At 40.3% G+C, this 25,468-nt stretch overlaps 1 protein-coding gene across 7 annotated transcripts in view; it reads right to left on the reverse strand.

Annotated features, from left to right (window-relative positions):
- Positions 1–947: 947 nt before the first annotated feature.
- The window catches only part of LOC129819701 (TOX high mobility group box family member 3-like), a 25,832-nt gene continuing 1,311 nt past the window's right edge, over positions 948–25,468 (reverse strand). The window contains exons 2-10 of one of the 7 annotated variants that reach the window (XM_055876200.1): positions 15,897–15,944; positions 15,446–15,483; positions 12,165–12,200; positions 11,458–11,560; positions 10,003–10,227; positions 9,748–9,888; positions 7,633–7,958; positions 5,579–5,827; positions 948–3,293 (exon numbers count right to left, since the gene is read on the reverse strand). In XM_055876200.1, coding sequence (XP_055732175.1) covers positions 3,078–3,293; positions 5,579–5,827; positions 7,633–7,958; positions 9,748–9,888; positions 10,003–10,227; positions 11,458–11,560; positions 12,165–12,200; positions 15,446–15,483; positions 15,897–15,944 — 1,382 coding nt within the window. In that variant the 3' untranslated portion in view covers positions 948–3,077. Of the gene's footprint in view, positions 3,294–5,578; positions 5,828–7,632; positions 7,959–9,747; positions 9,889–10,002; positions 10,228–11,457; positions 11,561–12,164; positions 12,201–15,445; positions 15,484–15,896; positions 15,945–25,468 lie in introns of those variants that run through there. The other 6 variants (XM_055876197.1, XM_055876202.1, XM_055876201.1 and 3 more) reach the window with 6 other exon arrangements.

Consider the following 25,468-nt stretch of genomic DNA (forward strand, 5'->3'; position numbering starts at 1 on the left):
TGTTGTTGAGAGCAGTAGCAACAGTTTTGCAGTTCTCCATGGCTAACATATCTTTCAAAAAAGTTGTGGTAGCAAGGACTATCTACACATACTAAGCAGCTCATGTTATAAACAGAAGCGTGCTACATGACAGACCAATCCGAACTCATCTCTCGGCATGTCCAGCCTATTCATTATCTTAGCCAATCAAGGCTAGCGGGAAGGTTCTTGCCTTTTTCTGTTAATTAACCAACTAGACTTGTAATTTCACAATTAAATTCATATTTACAGATGGTATAACAAGTTTGTTATTAAAGCACATGAAAGTTCACATGTTCCAGAAGGCATTTCTGCCCAAAAACGCATTTTGATGAACAAAAAAATATATGTTAAAATCCCTCTCTTGTGAAGTAGTGATGTGCGACATACGCCCAGCTTCCTGAAACAGTCACAAATTATCCATCATTTTTGTGCGAGTGTGTAATCTCGGAAACCAATAAGTAAAATCTTGTGTAAGATACTCAATGAAGTTCTGGGGGGGAAATATACTACAACAAGGGGAGGAAGCTCCACCCCCCTCTCTCTGCAAGTTTCAGACAAGTCTATGGGCCAAATATCCCCTCCCCTTCTGAAATATATATCACATTTTTGGGGGAGGGTCATTTAGCAGACACTCTTATCCAGAGCAGCTTACAGTGGTGACTGCATACACTTGAGTAGTTTTCCATACTCGTCCTCTGTGGGAATCAAACCCACAACCCTGGTGTTGCAAGAGCCATGCGTTACTGAGTCACACAGGAGCTTTGTCCAAAATGATCAGTGACAGAAATCTGGACAAAGCTGCTTGTTGGTCACATCCCACAGTCTGTTGAAAGACGTTACGGTACCATTTATGTTACGTGCGTCTGAGATTAGTTTGTGTGTAAAACTATTGAACACCACACACAATACCACTGCTGACAAGAATATGTTTTTCGAGAATATATATATATTTTTGCATACATACATAAATACATACAAACTGTACATACATACATTCATACATTTGAACACTCTCACATACACATACATGCAAGCACACGCACACACACAGATACACACACTGATAAATATTACTTTATTTCTTTTTTTGTTTTTATAAAAAATCATAATTACACTACCAGTCAAAAGTTTTAGAACACCTACTCATTCAAGGGTTTTTGTTTATTTGCACTGTCTTCTACATTGTAGAATAATAATGAACACATCAAAACTACGAAATAACACATGGAATCATGTAGGTACCACCAAAGAGTTAAACAAATCAAATATATTTTATATTTGAGATTCTTCAAAGTAGCCACCCTTTGCCTTGATGACAGCTTTGCTCACTCTTGGCATTCTCTCAACTAGCTTCACCTGGAATGCTTTTCCAACAGTCTTGAAGGAGTTCCCACATTTAATGAGCACTTATTGGCTGCTTTTCCTTCACTCTGCGGTCCAACTCATCCCAAACCATCTCAAGTTGCTTGAGGTCGGGATTGTGGATGCCAGGTCATCTGATGCAGCACTCCATCACTCTCCTTCTTGGACAAATAGCCCTTACACAGCCTGGAGGTGTGTTCGGTCATAGTCTTGTTGAAAACCAAATGATAGTCCCACTAAGCCCAAACAGATGGGATGGCGTATCACTGCAGAATGCTGTGGTAGCCATGCTGGTTAAGTGTGCCTTGAATTCTAAATAAATCACAGACAGTGTCACCAGCAAAGCACCCCCACACCATAACACCTCCTCCTCATGCTTTACGGTGGGAAATACGCATGTGGAGATCATCCGTTCATCCACACCGTGTCTCACAAATACGCGCCGGTTGGAACCAGAAATCGAAAACTTGGACTCCAGACAAAGGAAAGATTTCCACCGGTCTAATGTCCTTTGCTTGTGTTTCTTGGCCCAGGTCTCTTCTTCTTATTGGTGTCCTTTAATAGTGGTTTCTTTGCAGCAATTCGACCACAAAGGCCAGATTCACACAGTCTCCTCTGAACAGTTGATGTTGAGATTTGTCAGTTTCTTGAACTCTGTGAAGCATTTATTTGGGCAGCAATTTCTGAGGCTGGTAACTTTAATGAACTTATCCTGTGCAGCAGAGGTAACTCTGGGTCTTCCATTCCTGTGATGGTCCTCATGACAGCCAGTTTCATCATAGCGCTTGATTGTTTTTGCGACTGCACTTGAATAAACTTTCAAAGTTCTTGAAATGTTCCGTATTGCCTGACCTTCCTGTCTTAATGACGGACTGTCGTTTCTCTTTGCTTATTTGAGCGGCTCTTGCCATAATATGGACTTGGTATTTTACCAAATAGGGCTGTCTTCTGTATACCCCCCGTAACTTGTCACAACACAACTGATTGGCTCAAACGCATTAAGAAGGAAAAAAATTCCACAAATGTACTTTTAAGAAGGCCCACCTGTTAATTGAAATGCATTCCAGGTGACTACCTCATGAAGCTCGTTGAGAGACTGCCAAGAGTGTTCAAAGCTGTCATCAAGGCAAAGGGTGGCTACTTTGAAGAATCTCAAATATAAAATATATTTTGATTTGTTTAACACTTGTTTGGTTACTAAATGATTCCATACGTGTTATTTCATAGTTTTGATGTCTTCACTATTATTCTACAATGTAGAAAATAGTCAATATAAAGAAAAACCCTTGAATGAGTAGGTGTTCTAAAACTTTTGACCGGTAGTGTATATATTATTACTTTGTATACGGTTTACTATTAATGTTAAATTACTTTCAAAAGCATGCACTTTCTTTTGGTTGTCTTGTGATTCTCTGTAATGTCCTTTATCTTTCTCTATACTCCATTCTTTCAATTCTAATTAATTAGTTCAATATTACTGCAAAACAAGACCTCACGTTTCTGCAAAATGACAGATTTGTCTTGAAAGTTCCCTTTTTTATCATTGTCGTATCCAATACTTTCTCCTCCAGGAAAAGTCGTTGTGTTTTTTCTCAGTCCCAGAGTGGGTAAATAGCTGGAAGTGGGGTAGGATAGCTTGATTGGTGGATTATGGATAAGTATATCCTGTTTGTCACTCTTTCGGACTATCCCCCTTAATTGGTCGCCACGGCAACAATAGACCCCTTGGCCACCTCTTCGTCCTTCTCCTCCAACGATTGGACAATGCAGGGTGTGACCACAAAGGGTATGCGTTCTGCCGTTGGTTCTGGGCGTGCTAGTTGTGGACTGGTGCCTCCAATCGGGGTGGCGTCTTCTCTAAGCGGGGACGGGGTCAAAGTTGGTTCTAAGGTTAACGTAACCTCATCGTCCTATGAAAACAGTAAATGGAGGGTTTACTGACTATACTGTACTTACCAAACTGTGAGGATCAGTCAAGAGGAACTACCTGTGGGTACATCATAAATCCATAACTCATGTATTACCCTTGAACGACATCTTGTGGCTGGAGGACTTTGAAGTAAAACACTTGTAGTAGCCAGGACAAATATAAAATCATTCAATAGTTTTATCTGATAAAGTAGAATCCTGTTCAAATCTAATGTTAAATGTACCATTTATATTGCTAAAATATATATTTTTAAATACTATTGCTGCTTCCTGTTGGCATGGCTTTTTGATATATGGCCGAGTGTCAAAATACTAAATTCACCAAACTGAGGTAAAAAGGATGTGTATTTCCTGGAATTCTTGTGTGGTTAAAACGTTAGTCTTTGTAATGTAGCAACACGTTCTGTCCACCATAGGGAACTTAGCGTAATACAGTGGCTTGCAAAAGTATTCACCCCCTTGGCAGTTTTCCTATTTTGTTGCATTCCAACCTGGAATTAAAATTGATTTTGGGGGGGTTTGTATAATTTGATTTACACAACATGCCTACCACTTTGAAGATGCAAAATATTTTTTATTGTGAAACAAACAAGAAATAGGACAAAAAAAGAAAACTTGAGCGCGCATAACTATTCACCCCACCCCACCTTTTGCAGCAATTACAGCTGCAAGTCTCTTGGGATATGTCTCTGTAAGCTTGGCACATCTGGCCACTTGGATTTTTGCCCATTCTTCAAGGCAAAACTGCTCCAGCTCCTTCAAATTGGATGGGTTCCTGCTGGTGTACAGCAATCTTTAAGTCATACCACAGATTCTCAATTGGATTGAGGTCTGGGCTTTGACTAGGCCATTCCAGCACATTTAAATGTTTCCACTTAAACCACTTGAGTGTTGCTTTAGCAGTATGCCATTGTGCTGCTGGAAGGTGAACCGCAGTCCCAGTCTCAAATCTCTGGAAGACTGAAACAGGTTTCCCTCAAGAATCTCCCTGTATTTAGCGCCATCCATCATTTCTTCAATTCTGACCAGTTTCCCAGTCACTGCCAATGAAAAACATCCCCACAGCATGATGCTGCAACCACCATGCTTCACTGTGGGGATGGGGTTCTCGGGGTGATGCGAGGTGTTGGGTTTGCGCCAGACATAGCATTTTCCTTGATGGCCAAAAAGCTAAATCTTTGTCTCACCTTCTTCCATATGTTTGGGGAGTCTCCCACATGCCTTTTGGCAAACACCAAACGTGTTTGCTTCTTTTTTTCTTTAAGCAATGGCTTTTTTTCTGGACACTCGTTCGTAAAGCCCAGCTCTGTGGACTGTAAGGGCTTCAAGTGTTTCTATGGACAGATACTCCAATCTCCGCTGTGGAGCTTTGCAGCTCCTTCAGGGTTATCTTTGGTCTCTTTGTTGCCTCTCTGGTCTGTGAGTTTTTGTGGGCTGCCCTCTCTTCGCAGGTTTGCTGTGGTGCCATATTCTTATTTTTTTTTATAATGGATTTAATGGTGCTCCGTGGGATCTTCAAAGTTTCAGATATTTTTTATAACCCAACCCTGATCTGTACTTCTCCACAACTTTGTCCCTGACCTGTTTGGAGAGCTCCTTCGTCTTCACGGTGCCACTTGCTTGGTGGTGTTGCAGACTCTGGGGCCTTTCAGAACATGTGTATATATACTGAGATCATGTGACAGATCATGCAACACTTTGATTGCACACAACTGAACTTTATTTAACTAATTATGTCACTTCTGAAGGTAATTGGTTGCACCAGATCTTATTTAGTGGCTTCATAGCAAAGGGGGTGAATACATATGCACACACCACTTTTCAGTTTTTTCATTTGTAGATTTTTCTTTTTTACATGTTACTTTTTTCATTTCACTTCACCAATTTGGACTATTTTGTGCATGTCCATTACATAAAATACAAATACAAATCTATTTAAATTACAGGTTGTAATGCAACAAAATAGTAAAAACGCCAAGGGGGATGAATACTTTTGCAAGGCACTGTATAACATCATTACATATGTCAAAGTAATTCAATATTTTAATACATTATGATAATAAATGTACCACACTCACACCTTTTTACAACAATGACATCTATTTCTTCCTACTTTAACCATGCATACTTGTAAGGCCTGCTGTTAATATTGACTATGCTTAGTACCATTAGGCATCAATGCGTATGATAATATTGATGATATCTAAAACATTACAAAAACCATTAGTCTTAAAATCAACATATTTTCTTCAACCACATGGCTCACCTTAGTCTCCTCCTCTTCCTGTTGCTCTGGAATGCATTCGCTCTCCTCCTCTGGCTCCTCCCCCAAGGTCTCGACCACACCAACAACCATGTCAGCCATTGGCCCGCTCATGTGTCCGACAATCTCCACCTGCGCAGAGCCCCATAGGTCAGCCAGGCGAGGGTGAGTGGGCAGGCCTAGACTGTGGATGGTGCTGTTGGGTGTGGCTTGGAGGGAGTGGTTTGCACTGTGTAGTCTGTGTTCCATTGCCTGTAGATAGGGAACACAGTTCATTCACATTTTTTTCATGACACAAAAAATAACATAATCAAGAAACCTCCCCATGACCCGATAGTACGATTCCATCTTAGTCCTGTATTGACGCTTTGCCTGTTTGATGGTTCAGATTTGCCAAACTGAGGGCGAAGGCGAGCTTTGTATGCGTCTATGTGTGTGAAGTAAAGGTGGTCCAGGGTATTTTTTCCCTCTGGTTGCACATTTAACATGCTGATAGAAATGTACTACCCTTTACACCGCTGCTACTCTCTGTTGTTATCATCTATGCATAGTCACTTTAATAACTCTACCTACATGACATATTATCTCAATTACCTCAGCTAACCGATGCCCCTGCACATTGACTCTCTACCGGTACACCCCTGTATATAGTCTCGCTATTGTTATTTTACTGCTGCTCTTTAATTACTTGTTACTTTTATTTCTTGTTCTTATTCGTATTTTCATTTTTCATTTTTTAAACTGCATTGTTGGTTAGGGGCACGTAAGTAAGAATTTCACTGTAAGGATCACCTGTTGTATTTGCCGCATGTGACTAATAACATTTTATTTTATTTTATTTGACCTTGTTTTGTTCAGTTTCCAGTTGTCTTGAAAGCACAATAAATCCAGAGAATGCCAGACTTTCTAAACAAAGTTTGATGACAAAATTTGGCCACGAAAGACTGCTGCACCACGTTCCTGTTCAAGTGAGCACAGCACAACAAGGTGAGTCCAAAAATGTATTGTATGCTGCTGCATAAATTATGTAATATGCCAGGGAGATATGTATACTATAGCTAAGAAAGTAATACTAAGTGTATGTTGTGTGGTAAGCTTTTTAGTAGCCCACGTGCCTCACCCTAATAACTTGATCCGTTTTCCCCTCATAACGTAGCCTATTGTTCTGACTTGGTGGTGCACATGTAGCCTATAGCCTCTTTTAGAGAAATGTCATCATCAAATATTGTAAGAGCTTTCATTGTCTGCTTATATGCCCCCTTTATTTATTCTACGGTTCTGACTTGGTGTACAGGGAGAATACTGTAAGAACGGCTCATGTTCTGAATTCTGTCACTGTACATTTCAAAATTGCTGAACAAATAGTTATATTGACTACGTCCGTCGTGGCTCGCTCATTAATGTCTTAGTCGAAATTACGGATTGCCTCTTATCCGCTCGTCATCCCCTTATGCCATCGTTTGTACGTCTCAATTGTCAGTAGAAACCACATTTGTTTAAGCTATGTTTTTTTTAGAGGCCGTAAATGAGGCTGAATGAACTGTTTCGCTACGAGACAAGGCTCCGCTGAAAGCCAGGTGTAGCAGTTGTAAGGTGTTGGGACTCTGCTGTTGGGACAGCTTTGTGTAGGCCATAATAGTTTATGGGCACCGTTTGTCACCATTATAGTCCAATTAATGTATTGTTCAGTGTTGTGTAGTGGCTTTGCTGGCATGCATCTAATTATATTTATTTGAGTTTGCCCCACCAAGATTTACATGTTAAAATCACAACTGATAATAACACTAGTGTCTCAGCAAACTGCTAACATACTACTGTCTTACAATGGTTGTCAGTTAGACAGTTCCATGCTGTACTGTATTTGTATTTCATTAGGATCCCCATTAGCTGTTGCAAAAGCAGCAGCTACTCTTCCTGGGGTCCACACAAAACATGAAACATAATACAGAATGACATAATACAGAACATCAATAGACAAGAACAGCTCAAGGACACTGAAACACTAAGTCCACCAGGTGACAGTGATCTATGAGGCAGTCCAGTCCAGTCTGTCTCACCTGTTGCTGTTGATAGAGCATTAGCTGCTGGTGCTGGTACAGCTGGATCTGCTGCAACTGCTGGAGCTGCAGCTGGCTCTGCTGCTGCAGGGTGAGCTGTTGGGGCTGCTGCTGCTGGATGCAGCCCCCCACATTGTCCACCTCACCGTAGCCCTCACCGGGCGTCCCTCCTCCACCACCTGCCATGACGTAGGCGGCCGGCGAGGCCACGCCCGAGGGATCGTTGCTAATTGGCTCCCAGGCGTCGGAGGAGGAAAGGCAGTAGAGGCCCTGGGCTACGTAGGTGTTGGGCCATACGTCGGCTGAGGAGTGATGCATCGCCTGGTCTGTTGTGTTAGGAAGGGATGAAGGGAGAAGTATATGTTTACATTTTGGATTACATAAAAGATATACACTGAGTGTACAAAACGTTAAGGACATCTGCTCTTTCCATGACATAGACTGACCATGTGAATCCAGGTGAAAGCTATGATCCCTTTTTGATGTCAGTTGTTATATCCGCTTCAATCAGTGTAGATGAAGGGGAGGAGACAGGTTAAAGAAGAATTTTTAAGCCTTAAAACAATTGAGACATGGATTGTGTATGTGTTCCATTCAGAGGCTGAATGGGCAAGACGAAAGATTTAATTGCTTTGGAACGAGGGCATTTTAGTAGGTGCCAGGTGCACCGGTTCGAGTATGTCAAGAACTGCAACGCTGCTGGGTTTTTCACACTCAACAGTTTCCGTGTGTATCAAGAATGGTCCACCACCCAAAGGCCATCCAGTCAGCTTAACACAACTGTGGGACACATTGGAGGCAACATTGGCCAGAATCCATGTTGACACCTTGTAGAGTCCATGCCCTGATGAATTGAGGCTGTTCTGAGGGCAAGAGGGGAGCAACTCAATATTAGGAAGGTGTTTTGTCTTGTATACTCAGTGTGTACTGTAATCTCAGAGCACAAAGCAAAGATCTTTGATGCATCACAGAGTTCATTTTTATTTTATTTAACCCTTATTTTACCTTTACAGCAAAGGCCCTTGAAGCAGCAGTATCACCAGGTATCAGAAGATATTTACAGCAGTATCACCATTTCAACAAGAAATACACTGGCAACTTACCTAAAGCTCAACATATCTAAAGGTGAAAATTAAAGCTCGCTTGACGATGAGCAAACCGTGCCTTAGTTATTACAATGTCTATACCAAGCAGATTTTATTTGGTCTCTGACTTGATAATAGCAGAGAATAGGCCCGTATGGTGCTGTTAATGAGAGCAAGGCTAAGTCCTTGTGTTAACCTACAAGCTCCCGTGGGGGTTTTCTGTTACAACACAACACCACCCAACCAAACACCCAGGGCCACAGCGGCCATTTTGAGTTTCTCCGCAACATTTCTTCATACAGCCCTGATGCACCTCTAGCCGGCCTGTCAAACGAAGTGGAAAGGACATCAATCAAACCGGAGTAAATAAGCTCAATCAAAGTGGCTGGAAGCCTTCGACAGTGAAATATGGAGCAGCGCAGTCCAGTACAGAGTGGATGTGGAGCTCACAAGTCAATTACGACCCCTCTTCCCCTCTTCAACTAAATAAGAGCTAAGTTATGTGGTTTTGCATTTGGAACTAAAATTGTTGTTTGAAAGTATATGCTTAATTTAGTATACATTTGTGTTTTTATCCATTCATTAAAGCTGGAATCCATAGCGGTGAAACGGCTATGTCAAATTTTGCAATATTACAACAACAAATGTGCTACTTCAAACAATGAACACTGTCTCTTCCCCTCGGACATCGTTGCACACCATTGCACGCACGATAGAACAACAATGTATGTGGTACGATTTTTTTTTACCACGATGCTGGATGCTCATTACCTCAACAACAACAAAAAACATGAACAAATGCTCCTGGGCACGGCCAGTGTCGCTGTTGCAGATCTCAGCTTTAAATGCTATATGCTATCAAATGTTGCCTTTTCATCCTTCTCAATTTCACAATAAAGCACAATGGCATTGGATGAACAGATTCAGTGAGTGCTGTTCGTTGAGATTTAGTTTGCACTTTAAAAACAAAAAGGTCTAATAAAATGGCTGCCCTATTTGTTTGTAGTGTGTTGTGTTTGTAGTCCTGTACCTCTGCTGGTGATGCTCTCCTGGTTGGTCTCACTGAGGTGGGCCACACTGCCTTGTTTGGAGCCAGCACAAAGGCCATCTTCCTCCATAGATCTCCAGCCCAGCAAAGTAGCCTCCGATAAGGCAAATTGTGCCATTAATCCTGGGAGAAGCAAGGGAAGAGACTTTGTAAACAACGTAGAATACATGGTTCCAAATCTCATTTATTGACGTGTTGATTTGTTGAATTTTAATTGGTTCTTCTGTTCACTCTTACCTGCAGTGAAGCGGGCCTCCTTTTCTCCTTCACTGAGTTCACTGTACATTTCGCTCTCCATCCGCCTCTCCTTCTCACGTTGCGAGGTTGGGATTTTGGTGACCACAGCCCCTTCAGTCCCAATGGATGGTGTGTTCCAGCTCTGCCATTCGATCATGTGAGCCACTTTGCCCGAGGCCATGGCAGTGGGCTTAGTTACTTTATCCTTCATGGAACGGGACACGCCTAAATAAAGAATAGATGGGGGGAGAACACTGTTTCACAACACATTCAATTTGTGAATATGGCACCTCCCACAATGGATTTGGGCTCAGGAAGTGAAATGGGCTGGGAACTGTGGAAAATGCTTAATGGCTTGTGTGTTCTTTCTGGGAGGCAATGGTACAGTAGCCGAATATGAATTCGGTACAAAATGGCTTCTTCCTCTTTCATGCATGTCTCAGGAGCTATGGATGGTTGGAGATTGAAGGGGGTGTAGATGGGGCTTACAGCATTATTAGAAGCTGTCTATTTATTCGTCAAGGCTTGTTGACTTGGTCAATCTTTCAGTCGTCTGTGGTGAGCAACAAGGGTGAAATACAGAACTTATTGTGCCACATTAATATTCTGAGTCTTTACTCATCAAATTAATCAAGAAGATGGGATTCATTAGACTTTAAGCATTTCTTTGTAATTCAAATGTGAAAAAAGTTATCTTTGCTTTAAACATAATTCTCAAAAGGCCCCACTGCAAATCCTTAATTAAAGTGCAAATATCTGACGATAACAAAGGATGTATTCATTCAGAGTAAAAATCTAATTAAATCAATTGAGTGTGAACTGAATCCATTGGGCAATAGCAAATACACTGGGATGAATGAAGCCTTGCTTATTTATTTCAAGTGGAGTTAAAAAAATATTGTTCTTCTCATAAAATGCAAATGTCATTCGTAAAAGAATATTCATTATAGATTTGTATTCAATGTTATGCAAAGTTATTTTGAGAGTAAGGAAAGTGGTTTTGGGGTCTTTATTATTCCAAGGTCGATATAATCTGACTGTTAAACACAAACACGATATCAATCAAATGTACCTCAACTTCACCAGACACAACCACAACACTGTTGTATGGCTCTGTGCACAAACAAGCACAGAGTCATAAAACTGCCTTGCCACCACAATAAACAATCCCCACCACCACAAATACCACACTACAAAACACTACATTTCCCAGCATGCCTGTGGAGTTGCATTGTGGTTTCTGCACTTACTTTAAAAGTTATATATTTTTTTTAATCTGATTGGATTCCATCAATTGCCCATAACCGGCCATTGATGTGTGCATTAGGTATCAATGGGGAGGCAGGAAGTGAAACAGGAAGGGCACCCACAGGGGCGACCATGTTGGCTCCATCTCCTCTTCCTGTCTGGAGCCAACATGGGGCTGGTTTACCATCTACCAGGACAGACACACACCTGACACACCTGTCAGTGAGGACTTAGCCAGAGCACCGATCCCGTAGGCGTTGGAGTTCCTCTTCAGACGAGGCAGGATGGAGGAAGTGTCCTCCATAGAGAGCTATAGAAAGGGATGAGGGGAGGAGAGAAGAAAACAAATAATTGTGGAGGGGAAAAGGGAGAGGAAGGACCAATTGTTGTGAGGGGGTAAAACAACATTGTTGGTTGAGGATTAGATATGCGATAAAATAAAATAGGGGAATATCCTACTTAACAAATTATCAAATACAACTACCACCATATTAAGCAAAAGATACATTACATTATCCAACACATCACAAATCATATCAGCACTTTGGTTAAACCCCGCGATAGTCAGCACAGTAGTGTAGTAGTTCACTGTGCAGTCAGTGTACTGTACCTGTGGGGCCTGTGATTCATATGATTGATACATAAAGGAGCATCATGCTAGCAGTTAGCGTTAGCTACTGTAGATGAGGTAAGGTTATTACAGCTTGTTATCTCCCAGCCTGAGATACTATGTAACACAGGCAGTACAGTAGATTAGCAGCAGCGCTAAGATAGAGAGATGGGGAAAGAGGGAGGGAGGGAGGCGGGATGAGGAGAGACTGAAGGAAAAAAACATTGGCTTATCTACAGACAGAGAGAGCCAAACTACGTGGCGGAACTGAGGAAGAAGAGGACGAGGTTAGCACAGGACTTACATTGATTCCTTCCCAGGAAAACTCGGCACGCCCATGCTGAGAGAGAGAAGGGGGGAGAGGAAGAAAGCCAGGAGAGATATAGGTATGTTTGTAGAGGAGCAAGGAAAAGGGAACGCAACAGAGAGGGGATAGAATTAAAAGAAGAACACATACAACAACAACAACAACAAAACTGACAAATAAGGTGTGTAAAAGATACACAGGATGAAACCAGTAGTCGTAAAGTAGTAAAGATTTGGGTGGCGGGAGGAAGAGGAAGCGTGAGAAAGCGTCTGAGTAAAGAAGGTGGAATACAAAAAGTGCAAGAGAGATTTGGATGATGCGGGCAGGTGGACGATTGAAATACTGATCAATTGAGGATAGAATAGAGATGAGAATTCACTGTCTGTGTGTGAATAGATTTTCTCATATCAGCTTGACCATAGGCTTTGGAAACCGAAACCGAAATAGTACTGTTTATTACCATTGATGTCGGTGTTTGTGTTTGTAGTGCTTCCCTTGCAATAATAGGATACAACTCATTATTCATAGTTGAATAATATCTTATAGTATCATAACGCATCCTTATAAATAGGACAATCCATTACATAAATGGTGCCCCTTGTGAGGAAAATCCCTACATAAATGGTGCCCCGTGTGAGGTCATTCTCCTACAATACTTTGAGTCGATATTCACTTCATAAGAAGAAATTACCCTTGACCACACGCCCAAATTGGGGGAAACAAATAGTATTTTCCATTTACTCTCATTGAAAAAGAGCTAACTTCCTCGTTGATTTTTTGTTATACAGAAATAACAAAACATGCAGAAAGATAGCTTAATCAGGTCAAAAATCCAACCTACGGTTCAAAATGCTCCAACATAGGGAATTAGACCCTGCGAGAAGAGCCCTGTAGCTTCAGGCTATTCGGCGTGGGAGAGTGGGAAATTGTGGGAACCTGGTGTCCAAGTAGGCTACATGTAGCTGTGTGTGTGGAAAACATTTTTGTCACAGATAAGACATTTATCTCGTTTAGTATAGTCTGCATGTTTGTGTTGTTGGTCTTGGCTAGCTTAATGTCCGGGCCGGTGGCTAGCTAGCACTCAAGTGGCTGCTAGCGCCGTCATAAAAAGGGGCACGAGGGAAGCCCTACAATATTACATGTTTCTAAGTAGTGAGAACGCTCAGGAGCAGGTAGTGTTGAAAGTAGTATTTAGACATGTTGTGCTTTTCTTAAATGTAGTTGTGTAATTGGCTAAAACAAGCAGACAACAAGAAAACTTTGTTTGATTTTTTTTCTCTGTGAGCCAATGGAGTAACAAAGGTAACCGTGGGTTGTTTCCCCCCAAGGCAGGCGTGGCCGCGATGTTCTATCTAATACCAACCGGGAGTATACACTAGACATAAAAGTGTAGAATCTGACCCATCATCAGGCTTATCATACTCCATTGTTATGATAACAAGGAAAGGCTTGAAGTCAACTCGGACCTAGTTGCCAGGGGAAACTGCAACCTCTGTGGCCAGTTGAGTGACCCAGCTGGAGTATACCCATTGGCCATTGCGTTTTGTCAGAAAGAACAAGGCTGGCCTTGGAAGATGTTGGAGTACTGCTGCTTCTGTCTGCTTCACAAACAGCTGCCAAGGATGTGATGTCCAAGCATTGCATCAAGTGAAACAACGAACATAAACTGGCAGACAGGTAGCCTAGTGGTTAGAGCGTTGGGCCAATACCCGAAATGTTGCTGGATCGGATCCCCGAGCTGACAAGGTAAAAATCTGTTGTTCTACCCCTGAACAAGGCAGTTAACTCACTGTTCCCTGGTATGCTGTCATTGTAAATAAGAATTTGTTCTTAACTGACTTGCCTAGTAAAATAAAATAAAAACAAGACAGTGTAACAGATGCAAAATAGCATGAACACAGGATCAATACCAACTGAGGAATGAACAAAAGGAAGGGACCTATAAAGGGGAGGTAATGAGGTCCAGGTGTGAATCATAATGATGAGTCCCAGGACTGGTGGTTAGTGTTCCGGCAACGTTGAACGCCGGAGGAGAGGAGCAGAAGTAGACGTTTCTATAGGAACATGTATTGCAACAGCAAGTTCATCTTTAATAGTAATACTTACAAAACACCTCATGAGTTGTCACAGTGATTAAGCCCCATGAAGTCCAAGCTAGCCGCCCAGAGGATTTCTGCTTTACTTGGGATGGATAAAAAGAATCCCACAAAATGTTGAATTATTCACCGGAAAAAGTGACCGTGGTCAGTGCTTGCTCTTTATTTATGAGGGCTTGCGGTGTGGGGTTCGTCACTAGGAATGATTTATCATGGTTACAATGTGCATTAACAGGAAGGGCGAGCAAGAGCAGCATGGCGTCGGTGCCCTTGGAACTTCTTCTTCCTAGCAACAGGCCCAGTGATTTCTGCCAACAGGTTTCCCCCGGTGAAACACTTTTGTCTCAATCGGCCAATCAGACATCAGTGGTCTTGTTGTTGCCATCAAGCTCTGGCCAGTCCAGAGGAGTGCATACTGTCTCTCTAACCTCATGTGTTACGAGGCTGCTGGCTGCATCTACCTCAGCTCAGCTGCCACTGCTGTGTTGACAGGTTTCAGACAAATAGGTGGCCCCTGGTCCATCCATATCCATCCATCAAATCCAGAACTATATGGGGTGAACATTTTTGTTGTTGTTGCTTGTCAGACATCTAACAGAAATGGGGATGGGGGTCCCATAAAGCATATTCAAAGAGCATATTAAGTATAGTAGAATATGTAGCCTACACGCTCTATTCATGTTTAAACATCTGTGGTGGTCTTGTTGGTTGTCATTGTGTAGGGTATTTGTGTTGTTTTAAAAGACCCTGTTGTGTATTGCAGTTCAGCCTTGTAGCCTCTTTAAAGAGAGAACAACAAAACAGCAACAGCGGTAAAGGAGTGAGATGGATCGTATGCTATGTCCCTGGAGTGGGAGATTATATATAGTACATAATGGTTTGGGCTCTCGAGACCTGCTCCAGTGGCGTTTGTGACAAATTCAATATAAACCATTTCTGAGCAACATTATATCATTGCACTCTCAGTATAGGGAGCAATGTGAGCGAGACACGCTCAGTTTAACTACTCGATTTTTTTTTTAAACATGAAACTACACTTTTCCTCAATGGCCATCTTGGCTCAAGGATCCATTGGACATAAAGAAGGAATGCACTCGAGGGTAGAGCTGGAATGGTGTAAAATCCAGACAAGTGATATTTCCCTTCAGGGGGATAAAACGTACATTGAAATGTCATCCATACCTGCTCCCCATCTTTCCGTACAGGAACAGCGTCCGCTGCTAGAAAATAAACAGAGAAAAAAACAGAGAGAAAAACATGAAGCCAACCTTATGCAACCTTTACTGAGTAGGGCTGATAGCAGTGTCGGACATTTACGCTGACGTTCCCACAAAGCACTAACGTTGTATTATTATTTGCATCTGCTGTTAGCATTTTTGGGAAAACTAGTATGTCATTATTGGCCACGATCTTTAGATTCCTCTGCTGATTGTGTTCAAAAAGGTCTCGAATGACAGCTTTGTGTGGTATATAACTGCATTGTCATTAGGATGCATTTGATAGTAGGCCTACTAAATCATGCATTGAAAAACTCTTACGTTTTGATTTAGTATTAAACTATTAGTAAGACATATTATATTATTCTACCCAAAATACAGAAAATACAGTAAAGTAATATTATATTGGCACATACTGTAAATTGACACTGCATTGCGTGCCCTCTTCTCCACACAGAAATAAGCTGAAAAAAGTAATTAGTTGAGTTCAAAATCCTTAAAACACTTGTCTGTAATGTTTTATATCCTAACATCTCACTTTAATATTTTGAACAGTTAAAGTGTCATTTAAAAGGGCAACACACATAAAGGAACAGTATCCATCACAAAAGGGGAGTTCTGAATTGAAACACATCTTCATGACTATCTAAGGGCCCCGTCTGAACGTGAACCCTTTTAACACTTGGAAGTGTCCTTTCAACAAGCAACCTCCAACATAAAAGAAAGTCAAATTGAGTTCTAAGATCTGAATTGAAACACTTCTCTCTTTAACTACAGCTGAGTTGACACCCAGGGGAACCTGGAGGCCGTTTTCCTCCATCAGACATTCACACACCAGAGACGTCTACAGCTGATGGAACTCCAAGATAACCGAGGGGAAATGAGGGTGAGGAACAGGTGGTAGCACTCGAAGAAAAAACAGAAAGGAGGACATGGAGAGAAATAAACCGGAGGGTTTACTGAGATGGGGTAGAGAAAGAAAGGACAAAACTAAGAGGATGGGGCGCTCCAGTAGACCAGTATTTTAATGGTATCAGTGAATTTTATAGTATGTTATCAAGCCTGCATCTTAACCAATGGAATGAGAAGGTGGTGAATGTTTTACTGTTGGTGTTAAAAGAATCTTCACATAGATTATTTTAACACTGAATTGTGAATTGTGTCCACAGTTGATAAGCCATCATAATTTTTTTGCCACATCCCACCGCCTCATGTGTGGTGGTCCGTCCATCTGTAAAACATGCGTATAAAAAACAGGCCCAAACTCACTCATCTTAACCCCACACTTGTCTCCCTGGCCTGTCAAGAGGTCTTCAACAGCTTGGAGTAAACAGCTGTCATCTAACAGCTTGGAGTAAACTAGACAGACATACCTCTTGACCTTATAGAGAACTAAGCCTCCTCCACTTTGCTGTAGAATTTGTCTCGTTGTAGAGAATTTTCTTTCCCGCATTCGTTGTTGAACAAAAACATCCGAGTCAGATATTGAACCGTTTGAGAGGAGAGGTAAGGTCTCAACCGTCACAGGAGTCTTATGATACGGGCCAGCATCCCTGTGGAACGCTTTGGACACTTTGTAGAATCATGCCCTGACGAACTGAGGGCGGGGGTGGTATTTTATGTCCGTCCTCCATCATACAATTACAAAGGTGGGAAAAAAAAGCTTTGTTCCAACCAATTGTGTGGACTGGGGAAGGGTAGGACTATGTTTACAAAGTGGGCGAAATAGCAGGGGCTCGCCGCTCGCGCTGCACTGAGCGACTTCCGTTACGGAGCATTTATCCTACTGTGACCAACCGAGCGGAAGCCAGAAGCCGCGAGGGCCGTCAAAGCAAAAGGCGGGGGAAGGGAGCATCGTCGGACACTGATCACTCCTGACAGATCTCGTGGTTCGAAATGTTTGGGACCATCATCATCTGTCTTTTGCGATCGCTTGGGGCCGAGTGGGGCGTCTTGGTGGTGAAGCACAGTGGCTGACGTGCGCCCTGACACTGATTCAGGGCGAAGGGCAAAGCCTGACTCACCTCAGCTCCAGTACCAGCGCCAAAGGGCGTTCTAGCGGGACACCGCTACATTGTTTTGATAAAAAACTGTTGAGATATCACAAATACTGTCAACCTAATTTACAAAAGCACGGGACCCAAAATACATACCCACTGGGCACAGAAATCAACTCAACAGCTATTCCATGTTGGTTCAATGTCATTTCATTAAAATAACGTTGATGCAAACAGGGTGTTCCCAGTGGGTAACTACGAGGTAAAAAACGATTCCAAACTATTAATGGCAGAAAAATCACTGGATATAGAACAACCAGAACTACATGCTACTAATTCAAATGGTATGTCTCAGAGATGCCCACTAGCAGTCTTCCACACTAAAGGTCAGGAGCAGCTCAACCGTGACCACCTGTCAAGCAAACTACACCGACCAGTCACCTTGGCCCCATGTCCGTCGCCTTGCGAGTCGTCAGTCAACTCCCGTCATCAGCCATGCGGTGTGTGTGAGACACAGTGAGTGTACTCTGCTCAATACAGAGCATCCGTCCGTCAGTCTGTCAGCACTTTTAATGAAATCAATATTGGGGGGGGGGCATTCCTGTGTAATGCAATATCTCAAAGACACTCAATATAACTGAATAACAAACAAAACGAGTGATGCTAAATAGTGCACAACAAGCTACAGCAGGCTTCAACAGACTGGTGAGTAGTGTGTTTGTTTCTGGGTAACTGAAGGAGACCTATGTAAGAAAGTGACAGTTTCACCAATCACATGAACACACACTTTCAGTACAGATTAGAAACATAAACACTTTCAGTACAGATTAGGAACAAGAACTCCTTCAGTATATAGAAACATAAACACCTTCAGTATACAGAAACATAAACACCTTCAGTATACAGAAACATAAACACCTTCAGCATACAGAAACATAAACACCTTCAGTATACAGAAACATAAACACCTTCAGTATACAGAAACATAAACACCTTCAGTATACAGAAACATAAACACCTTCAGTACAGACTAGAAACATAAACACCTTCAGTATACAGAAACATAAACACCTTCAGTGCAGATTAGAAACATAAACACCTTCAGTATACAGAAACATAAACACCTTCAGTATACAGAAACATAAACACCTTCAGTACAGATTAAAAACAAGAACACCTTCAGTATACAGAAACATAAACACCTTCAGTACAGATTAAAAACAAGAACTCCTTCAGTATATAGAAACATAAACACCTTCAGTATACAGAAACATAAACACCTTCAGTATAGAAAAACATAAACTCCTTCAGTATATAGAAACATAAACACCTTCAGTATACAGAAACATAAACACCTTCAGTATAGAAAAACATAAACTCCTTCAGTATACAGAAACATAAACACCTTCAGTACAGATTAAAAACAAAAACTCCTTCAGTATACAGAAACATAAACACCTTCAGTATACAGAAACATAAACACCTTCAGTATACAGAAACATAAACACCTTCAGTATACAGAAACATAAACACCTTCAGTACAGATTAAAAACAAAAACTCCTTCAGTATACAGAAACATAAACACCTTCAGTATACAGAAACATAAACACCTTCAGTATACAGAAACATAAACACCTTCAGTACAGATTAAAAACAAGAACTCCTTCAGTATACAGAAACATAAACTCCTTCAGTATACAGAAACATAAACACCTTCAGTATAGATTAAAAACATAAACACCTTCAGTATACAGAAACATAAACACCTTCAGTATACAGAAACATAAACACCTTCAGTATACAGAAACATAAACACCTTCAGTATACAGAAACATAAAAACCTTCAGTATACAGAAACATAAACACCTTCAGTATACAGAAACATAAACACCTTCAGTATACAGAAACATAAAAACCTTCAGTATACAGAAACATAAACACCTTCAGTATACAGAAACATAAACACTTTCAGTATACAGAAACATAAACACCTTCAGTACACAGAAACATAAACACCTTCAGTATACAGAAACATAAACACCTTCAGTATACAGAAACATAAACACCTTCAGTATACAGAAACATAAACACTTTCAGTATACAGAAACATAAACACCTTCAGTACACAGAAACATAAACACTTTCAGTATACAGAAACATAAACACCTTCAGTATACAGAAACATAAACACCTTCAGTATACAGAAACATAAACACTTTCAGTATACAGAAACATAAACACCTTCAGTATACAGAAACATAAACACTTTCAGTATACAGAAACATAAACACCTTCAGTATACAGAAACATAAACACTTTCAGTATACAGAAACATAAACACCTTCAGTATACAGAAACATAAACACCTTCAGTATACAGAAACATAAACACCTTCAGTACAGATTAGAAACATAAACACCTTCAGTATACAGAAACATAAACACCTTCAGTATACAGAAACATAAAAACCTTCAGTATACAGAAACATAAACACTTTCAGTACAGATTAGAAACATAAACACCTTCAGTACAGATTAGAAACATAAACACCTTCAGTATACAGAAACATAAACACCTTCAGTATACAGAAACATAAACATCTTCAGTATACAGAAACATAAACACCTTCAGCATACAGAAACATAAACACCTTCAGTGTACAGAAACATAAACACCTTCAGTATACAGAAACATAAACACCTTCAGTACAGATTAGAAACATAAACACCTTCAGTATACAGAAACATAAACACCTTCAGTATACAGAAACATAAACACCTTCAGTATACAGAAACATAAACACCTTCAGTACAGATTAGAAACATAAACACCTTCAGCATACAGAAACATAAACACCTTCAGTACACAGAAACATAAACACCTTCAGTACACAGAAACATAAACACCTTCAGTATACAGAAACATAAACACCTTCAGTATACAGAAACAGAAAAACCTTCAGTATACAGAAACATAAACACTTTCAGTACAGATTAGAAACATAAACACCTTCAGTATACAGATACATAAACACCTTCAGTATACAGAAACAGAAAAACCTTCAGTATACAGAAACATAAACACTTTCAGTACAGATTAGAAACATAAACACCTTCAGTATACAGAAACATAAACACCTTCAGTATACAGAAACATAAAAACCTTCAGTATACAGAAACATAAACACCTTCCTTTATACAGAAACATAAACACCTTCAGTATACAGAAACATAAACACCTTCAGTATACAGAAACATAAACACTTTCAGTATACAGAAACATAAACACCTTCAGTATACAGAAACATAAACACCTTCAGTATACAGAAACATAAACACCTTCCTTTATACAGAAACATAAACACCTTCAGTATACAGAAACATAAACACCTTCCTTTATACAGAAACATAAACACCTTCAGTATACAGAAACATAAACACTTTCAGTATACAGAAACATAAACACCTTCAGTATACAGAAACATAAACACCTTCAGTATACAGAAACATACACACCTTCAGTATACAGAAACATAAACACCTTCAGTATACAGAAACATAAACACCTTCAGTATACAGAAACATAAACACCTTCAGTACAGATTAGAAACATAAACACCTTCAGTATACAGAAACATAAACACCTTCAGTATACAGAAACATAAACACCTTCAGTATACAGAAACATAAACACCTTCAGTATACAGAAACATAAACACCTTCAGTATACAGAAACAGAAAAACCTTCAGTATACAGAAACATAAACACTTTCAGTACAGATTAGAAACATAAACACCTTCAGTATACAGAAACATAAACACCTTCAGTATACAGAAACATAAACACCTTCAGTATACAGAAACAGAAAAACCTTCAGTATACAGAAACATAAACACCTTCAGTATACAGAAACATAAACACTTTCAGTACAGATTAGAAACATAAACACCTTCAGCATACAGAAACATAAACACCTTCAGTATACAGAAACAGAAAAACCTTCAGTATACAGAAACATAAACACTTTCAGTACAGATTAGAAACATAAACACCTTCAGTATACAGAAACATAAACACCTTCAGTATACAGAAACATAAACACCTTCAGTACAGATTAGAAACATATACACTTTCAGTATACAGAAACATAAACACCTTCAGTATACAGAAACATAAACACTTTCAGTATACAGAAACATAAACACCTTCAGTATACAGAAACATAAACACTTTCAGTATACAGAAACATAAACACCTTCAGTATACAGAAACATAAACACCTTCAGTATACAGAAACATAAACACCTTCAGTATACAGAAACATAAAAACCTTCAGTATACAGAAACATAAACACCTTCAGTATACAGAAACATAAACACCTTCAGTATACAGAAACATAAACACCTTCAGTATACAGAAACATAAACACCTTCAGTACACAGAAACATAAACACCTTCAGTATACAGAAACATAAACACCTTCAGTATACAGAAACATAAACACCTTCCTTTATACAGAAACATAAACACCTTCAGTATACAGAAACATAAACACCTTCAGTATACAGAAACATAAACACTTTCAGTATACAGAAACATAAACACCTTCAGTATACAGAAACATAAACACCTTCAGTATACAGAAACATAAACACCTTCAGTATACAGAAACATAAACACCTTCAGTACAGATTAGAAACATAAACACCTTCAGTATACAGAAACATAAACATCTTCAGTATACAGAAACATAAACACCTTCAGCATACAGAAACATAAACATCTTCAGTATACAGAAACATAAACACCTTCAGTATACAGAAACATAAACACTTTCAGTACAGATTAGAAACATAAACACCTTCAGTATACAGAAACATAAACACCTTCAGTATACAGAAACATAAACACCTTCAGTATACAGAAACATAAACACCTTCAGTATACAGAAACATAAACACCTTCAGTATACAGAAACATAAACACTTTCAGTACAGATTAGAAACATAAACACCTTCAGTATACAGAAACATACACACTTTCAGTACAGATTATAAAAATCAACACCTTCAGTATACAGAAACATAAACACCTTCAGTATACAGAAACCTAAACACCTTCAGTACAGATTAGAAAAATCAACACCTTCAGTATCCATAAGCAGACCTTGGCTTCTCTCCTGAAATATTCAAACTCATGTCTTGACATGGTCATTTCCATGATCCAGTTGGTCTATTTACTAGTAGTTTATTTTCACACTGTATAATTTACATTCTAGTAATATAAATACACAACACCTCTTCATTATACCTAATGGTACTATGAGTAGGCTTAGCTATTTCTCATTTCTGCATTACATTAGGCCTACTTTCATCATCTTATTTTTTGTTGTTGAAAAACCTACAGACCTGATCTGGTACTTCAAAATATACAGTACCTCATTATAATACACAGTGTATCTTGTATGTTGAACTATGCAGTACAACATAGAGTTTCAGCTAATTCATCAATATTTCCAATACATGATTTCACCCCTAAATGCAGGTTTCAACTCATTATTTTATTTACTGTAATGAGCCATTACGGTGTTAAAAGGGTTACTTAAAAGGGTTACAACAAACTATAAAAAATGCAAATTGCCTACATCCATTGGCTTTCAGTAATTGAACTCTGTTTGAAGAGTGAAGAGAAACCATGACATCAGCGTCCAATATTGCCACTGCCACAAATGAAGTCAATTACAGATATGTGATGGATGAAGTCCGAGGGATATTTGGAAAAGGTCACAGGAAACATGTCATGGTTACACTCAGAAAAACACTACATGGAATGAAGGGTAATTCCTCAATTTCTCTGTTGTATTTCTCATTGCTTTCACTTCCACTGACCATTTCCTTTTAAGTTTAGGTCAAAATGTAGAATCTCTCAAAAGCCATGGATATATTTATTTAATGAAATGCATTTTCGTTCATAGTTTATGTATTGTTCAATTGAACAAAAAGGGGATAACCTCTTGGCATAATCTGCCTCATAAGGCCTGTTACGAAGCGCCATAATTAAGTATGTTAACCTGCTGAGTTTTACATTGATATCCCCATCTTCCGTCGATAGAACCACAGAACAAACCAAGACAATATTGAATAACCACAGTTGGAGAACTATGTTTGCTCCTCCCAGAAAATAAGGGAGTCTAGGAATAAATACAGTCCGGTAACTGCTCATCATGAACACCAGCCGTTGTCAACATAATGGAATATAATAACTAAGTTCGGCACTCTACGCAATACACTGGGATAATACCTCTGGCAAAACAGTAGAATACAGTAGAATCAGATCATTGTGTTGTTGGCATGGCATGGTTCCTCTGGGGAATATGGTTCCTCTGAATGTTTCCCAGAGGAGCTAAAGACTGCACGGGGATGTGCTGTTGACCCATGTGTACTTTAAGCATCTCTTCTCCACTCGCATCCATCAACCTCACTCCATACCAGAAGCTATATATAGCAATATATGCTTATTATAACAAGGGAGCTCTCAGCAATGGGCTGTTGCTGTTGGATGCGAGTCAACCTACGCTCACACATGATAACAAACGGCAAATTGAATGTGATAAGATGCACTTAAATGCCCATGTCTTGTTATTGGTATCACTATAGTATTCTATAAAACACATTTTACAGCATTTCGCTGGAATCCATGACAGAGAGAGAGAGAGAAAGAGAGAGAGAGAGAGACAGACAGAGACAAAGAGAGAGAGAGATAGACAGAGAGAGAGACAGAGAGACAGAGTGAGAGAGAGAGAGACAGAGAGAGAGAGAGACAGAGAGATAGAGAGAGACAGAGAGAGACAGAGAGAGAGAGAGAGACAGAGACAGAGAGAAAGACACACAGAGAGAGAGAGAGAGAGAGATACAGAAAGAGAGACAGAGAGAGACAGAGAGAGAGCGAGACAGAGACAGAGAGAAAGACACAGAGAGAGAGAGAGAGAGAGAGAGAGAGAGAGAGAGAGAGAGAGAGAGAGAGAGACAGACAGACAGACAGAAAGAGAGACAGAGAGAGGACAGACAGAGAGAAAGACAGAGAGAGAGAGACAGAGAGAGAGAGAGAGAGAGATAGAGAGACCTGACTAAACTACTTCTTTATCAATCTTGAGTGATTTTATCTTTGTTTGAAGTGACTTTACATTGAGAGAGACCTTGTCAGAGGGAAAACTCCCTTACAGCGAACAGGGAAAACTCTAGTGTTGTTTCCTGCTCCAAATGCTACATCCACACTAACACCTTCCCTAGCTTGATTTCACACACTCATTTGTCTCTAAAACGCCAGGCTGGCTTTCATCGCCACGGTCAGAACACGTGCTACACATCCTCTACAGGCTCAATGACAATCAAAGGTCAAATTTTCATCCATCCCTTTATTTCTTTAATTCATCTCCGACCGCGAGCCTCCACGTTTGTTTTCATGAAGGAACTGACAAGGCTTGACGAAGTGTTTAATAGAAGAGGGCAATCACTCTCCATTACGTATGAATCCAAACAAAACGACACGCCACGCTTGAGTTCATCTCCGTTACACTATCTACAGTATAACACACTATATAATATCCAATCCCATCGGAGCCGGATCGATTTCAGTGAAATCCTCCACTGCCCAGGTCACAGCCAGATGGACTGTACCAGTTCCACAGACCATGAAATTCCATTCAGTCTACAGTATGCTCCATGATACTATCAGCACTGAGGCTCCTCTGAGCCATACACCTCAGAGTAGCTACGCCGGCTGTATTAACCACTGGCGGCGTTGACTTTGCTCAATTGACCTACATGTGGAGCGCATCCAGGCTCACACCTGGGTTTGCCGCGATCGGTTCTGACTCATCCCAATGCGGGTCATAGTCCAGCCGGGTTCGTGTGTGTGTGTCTCCGTTTTATACCTCCTAACCTGAAATGCACTGCTGCACACATGCTTCAATTGATTACCCGCCGGTCA

The sequence above is a fragment of the Salvelinus fontinalis genome, chromosome 22 (genome assembly GCF_029448725.1).
Source record: "Salvelinus fontinalis isolate EN_2023a chromosome 22, ASM2944872v1, whole genome shotgun sequence".
NCBI classification, from domain to species: domain Eukaryota; kingdom Metazoa; phylum Chordata; class Actinopteri; order Salmoniformes; family Salmonidae; genus Salvelinus; species Salvelinus fontinalis.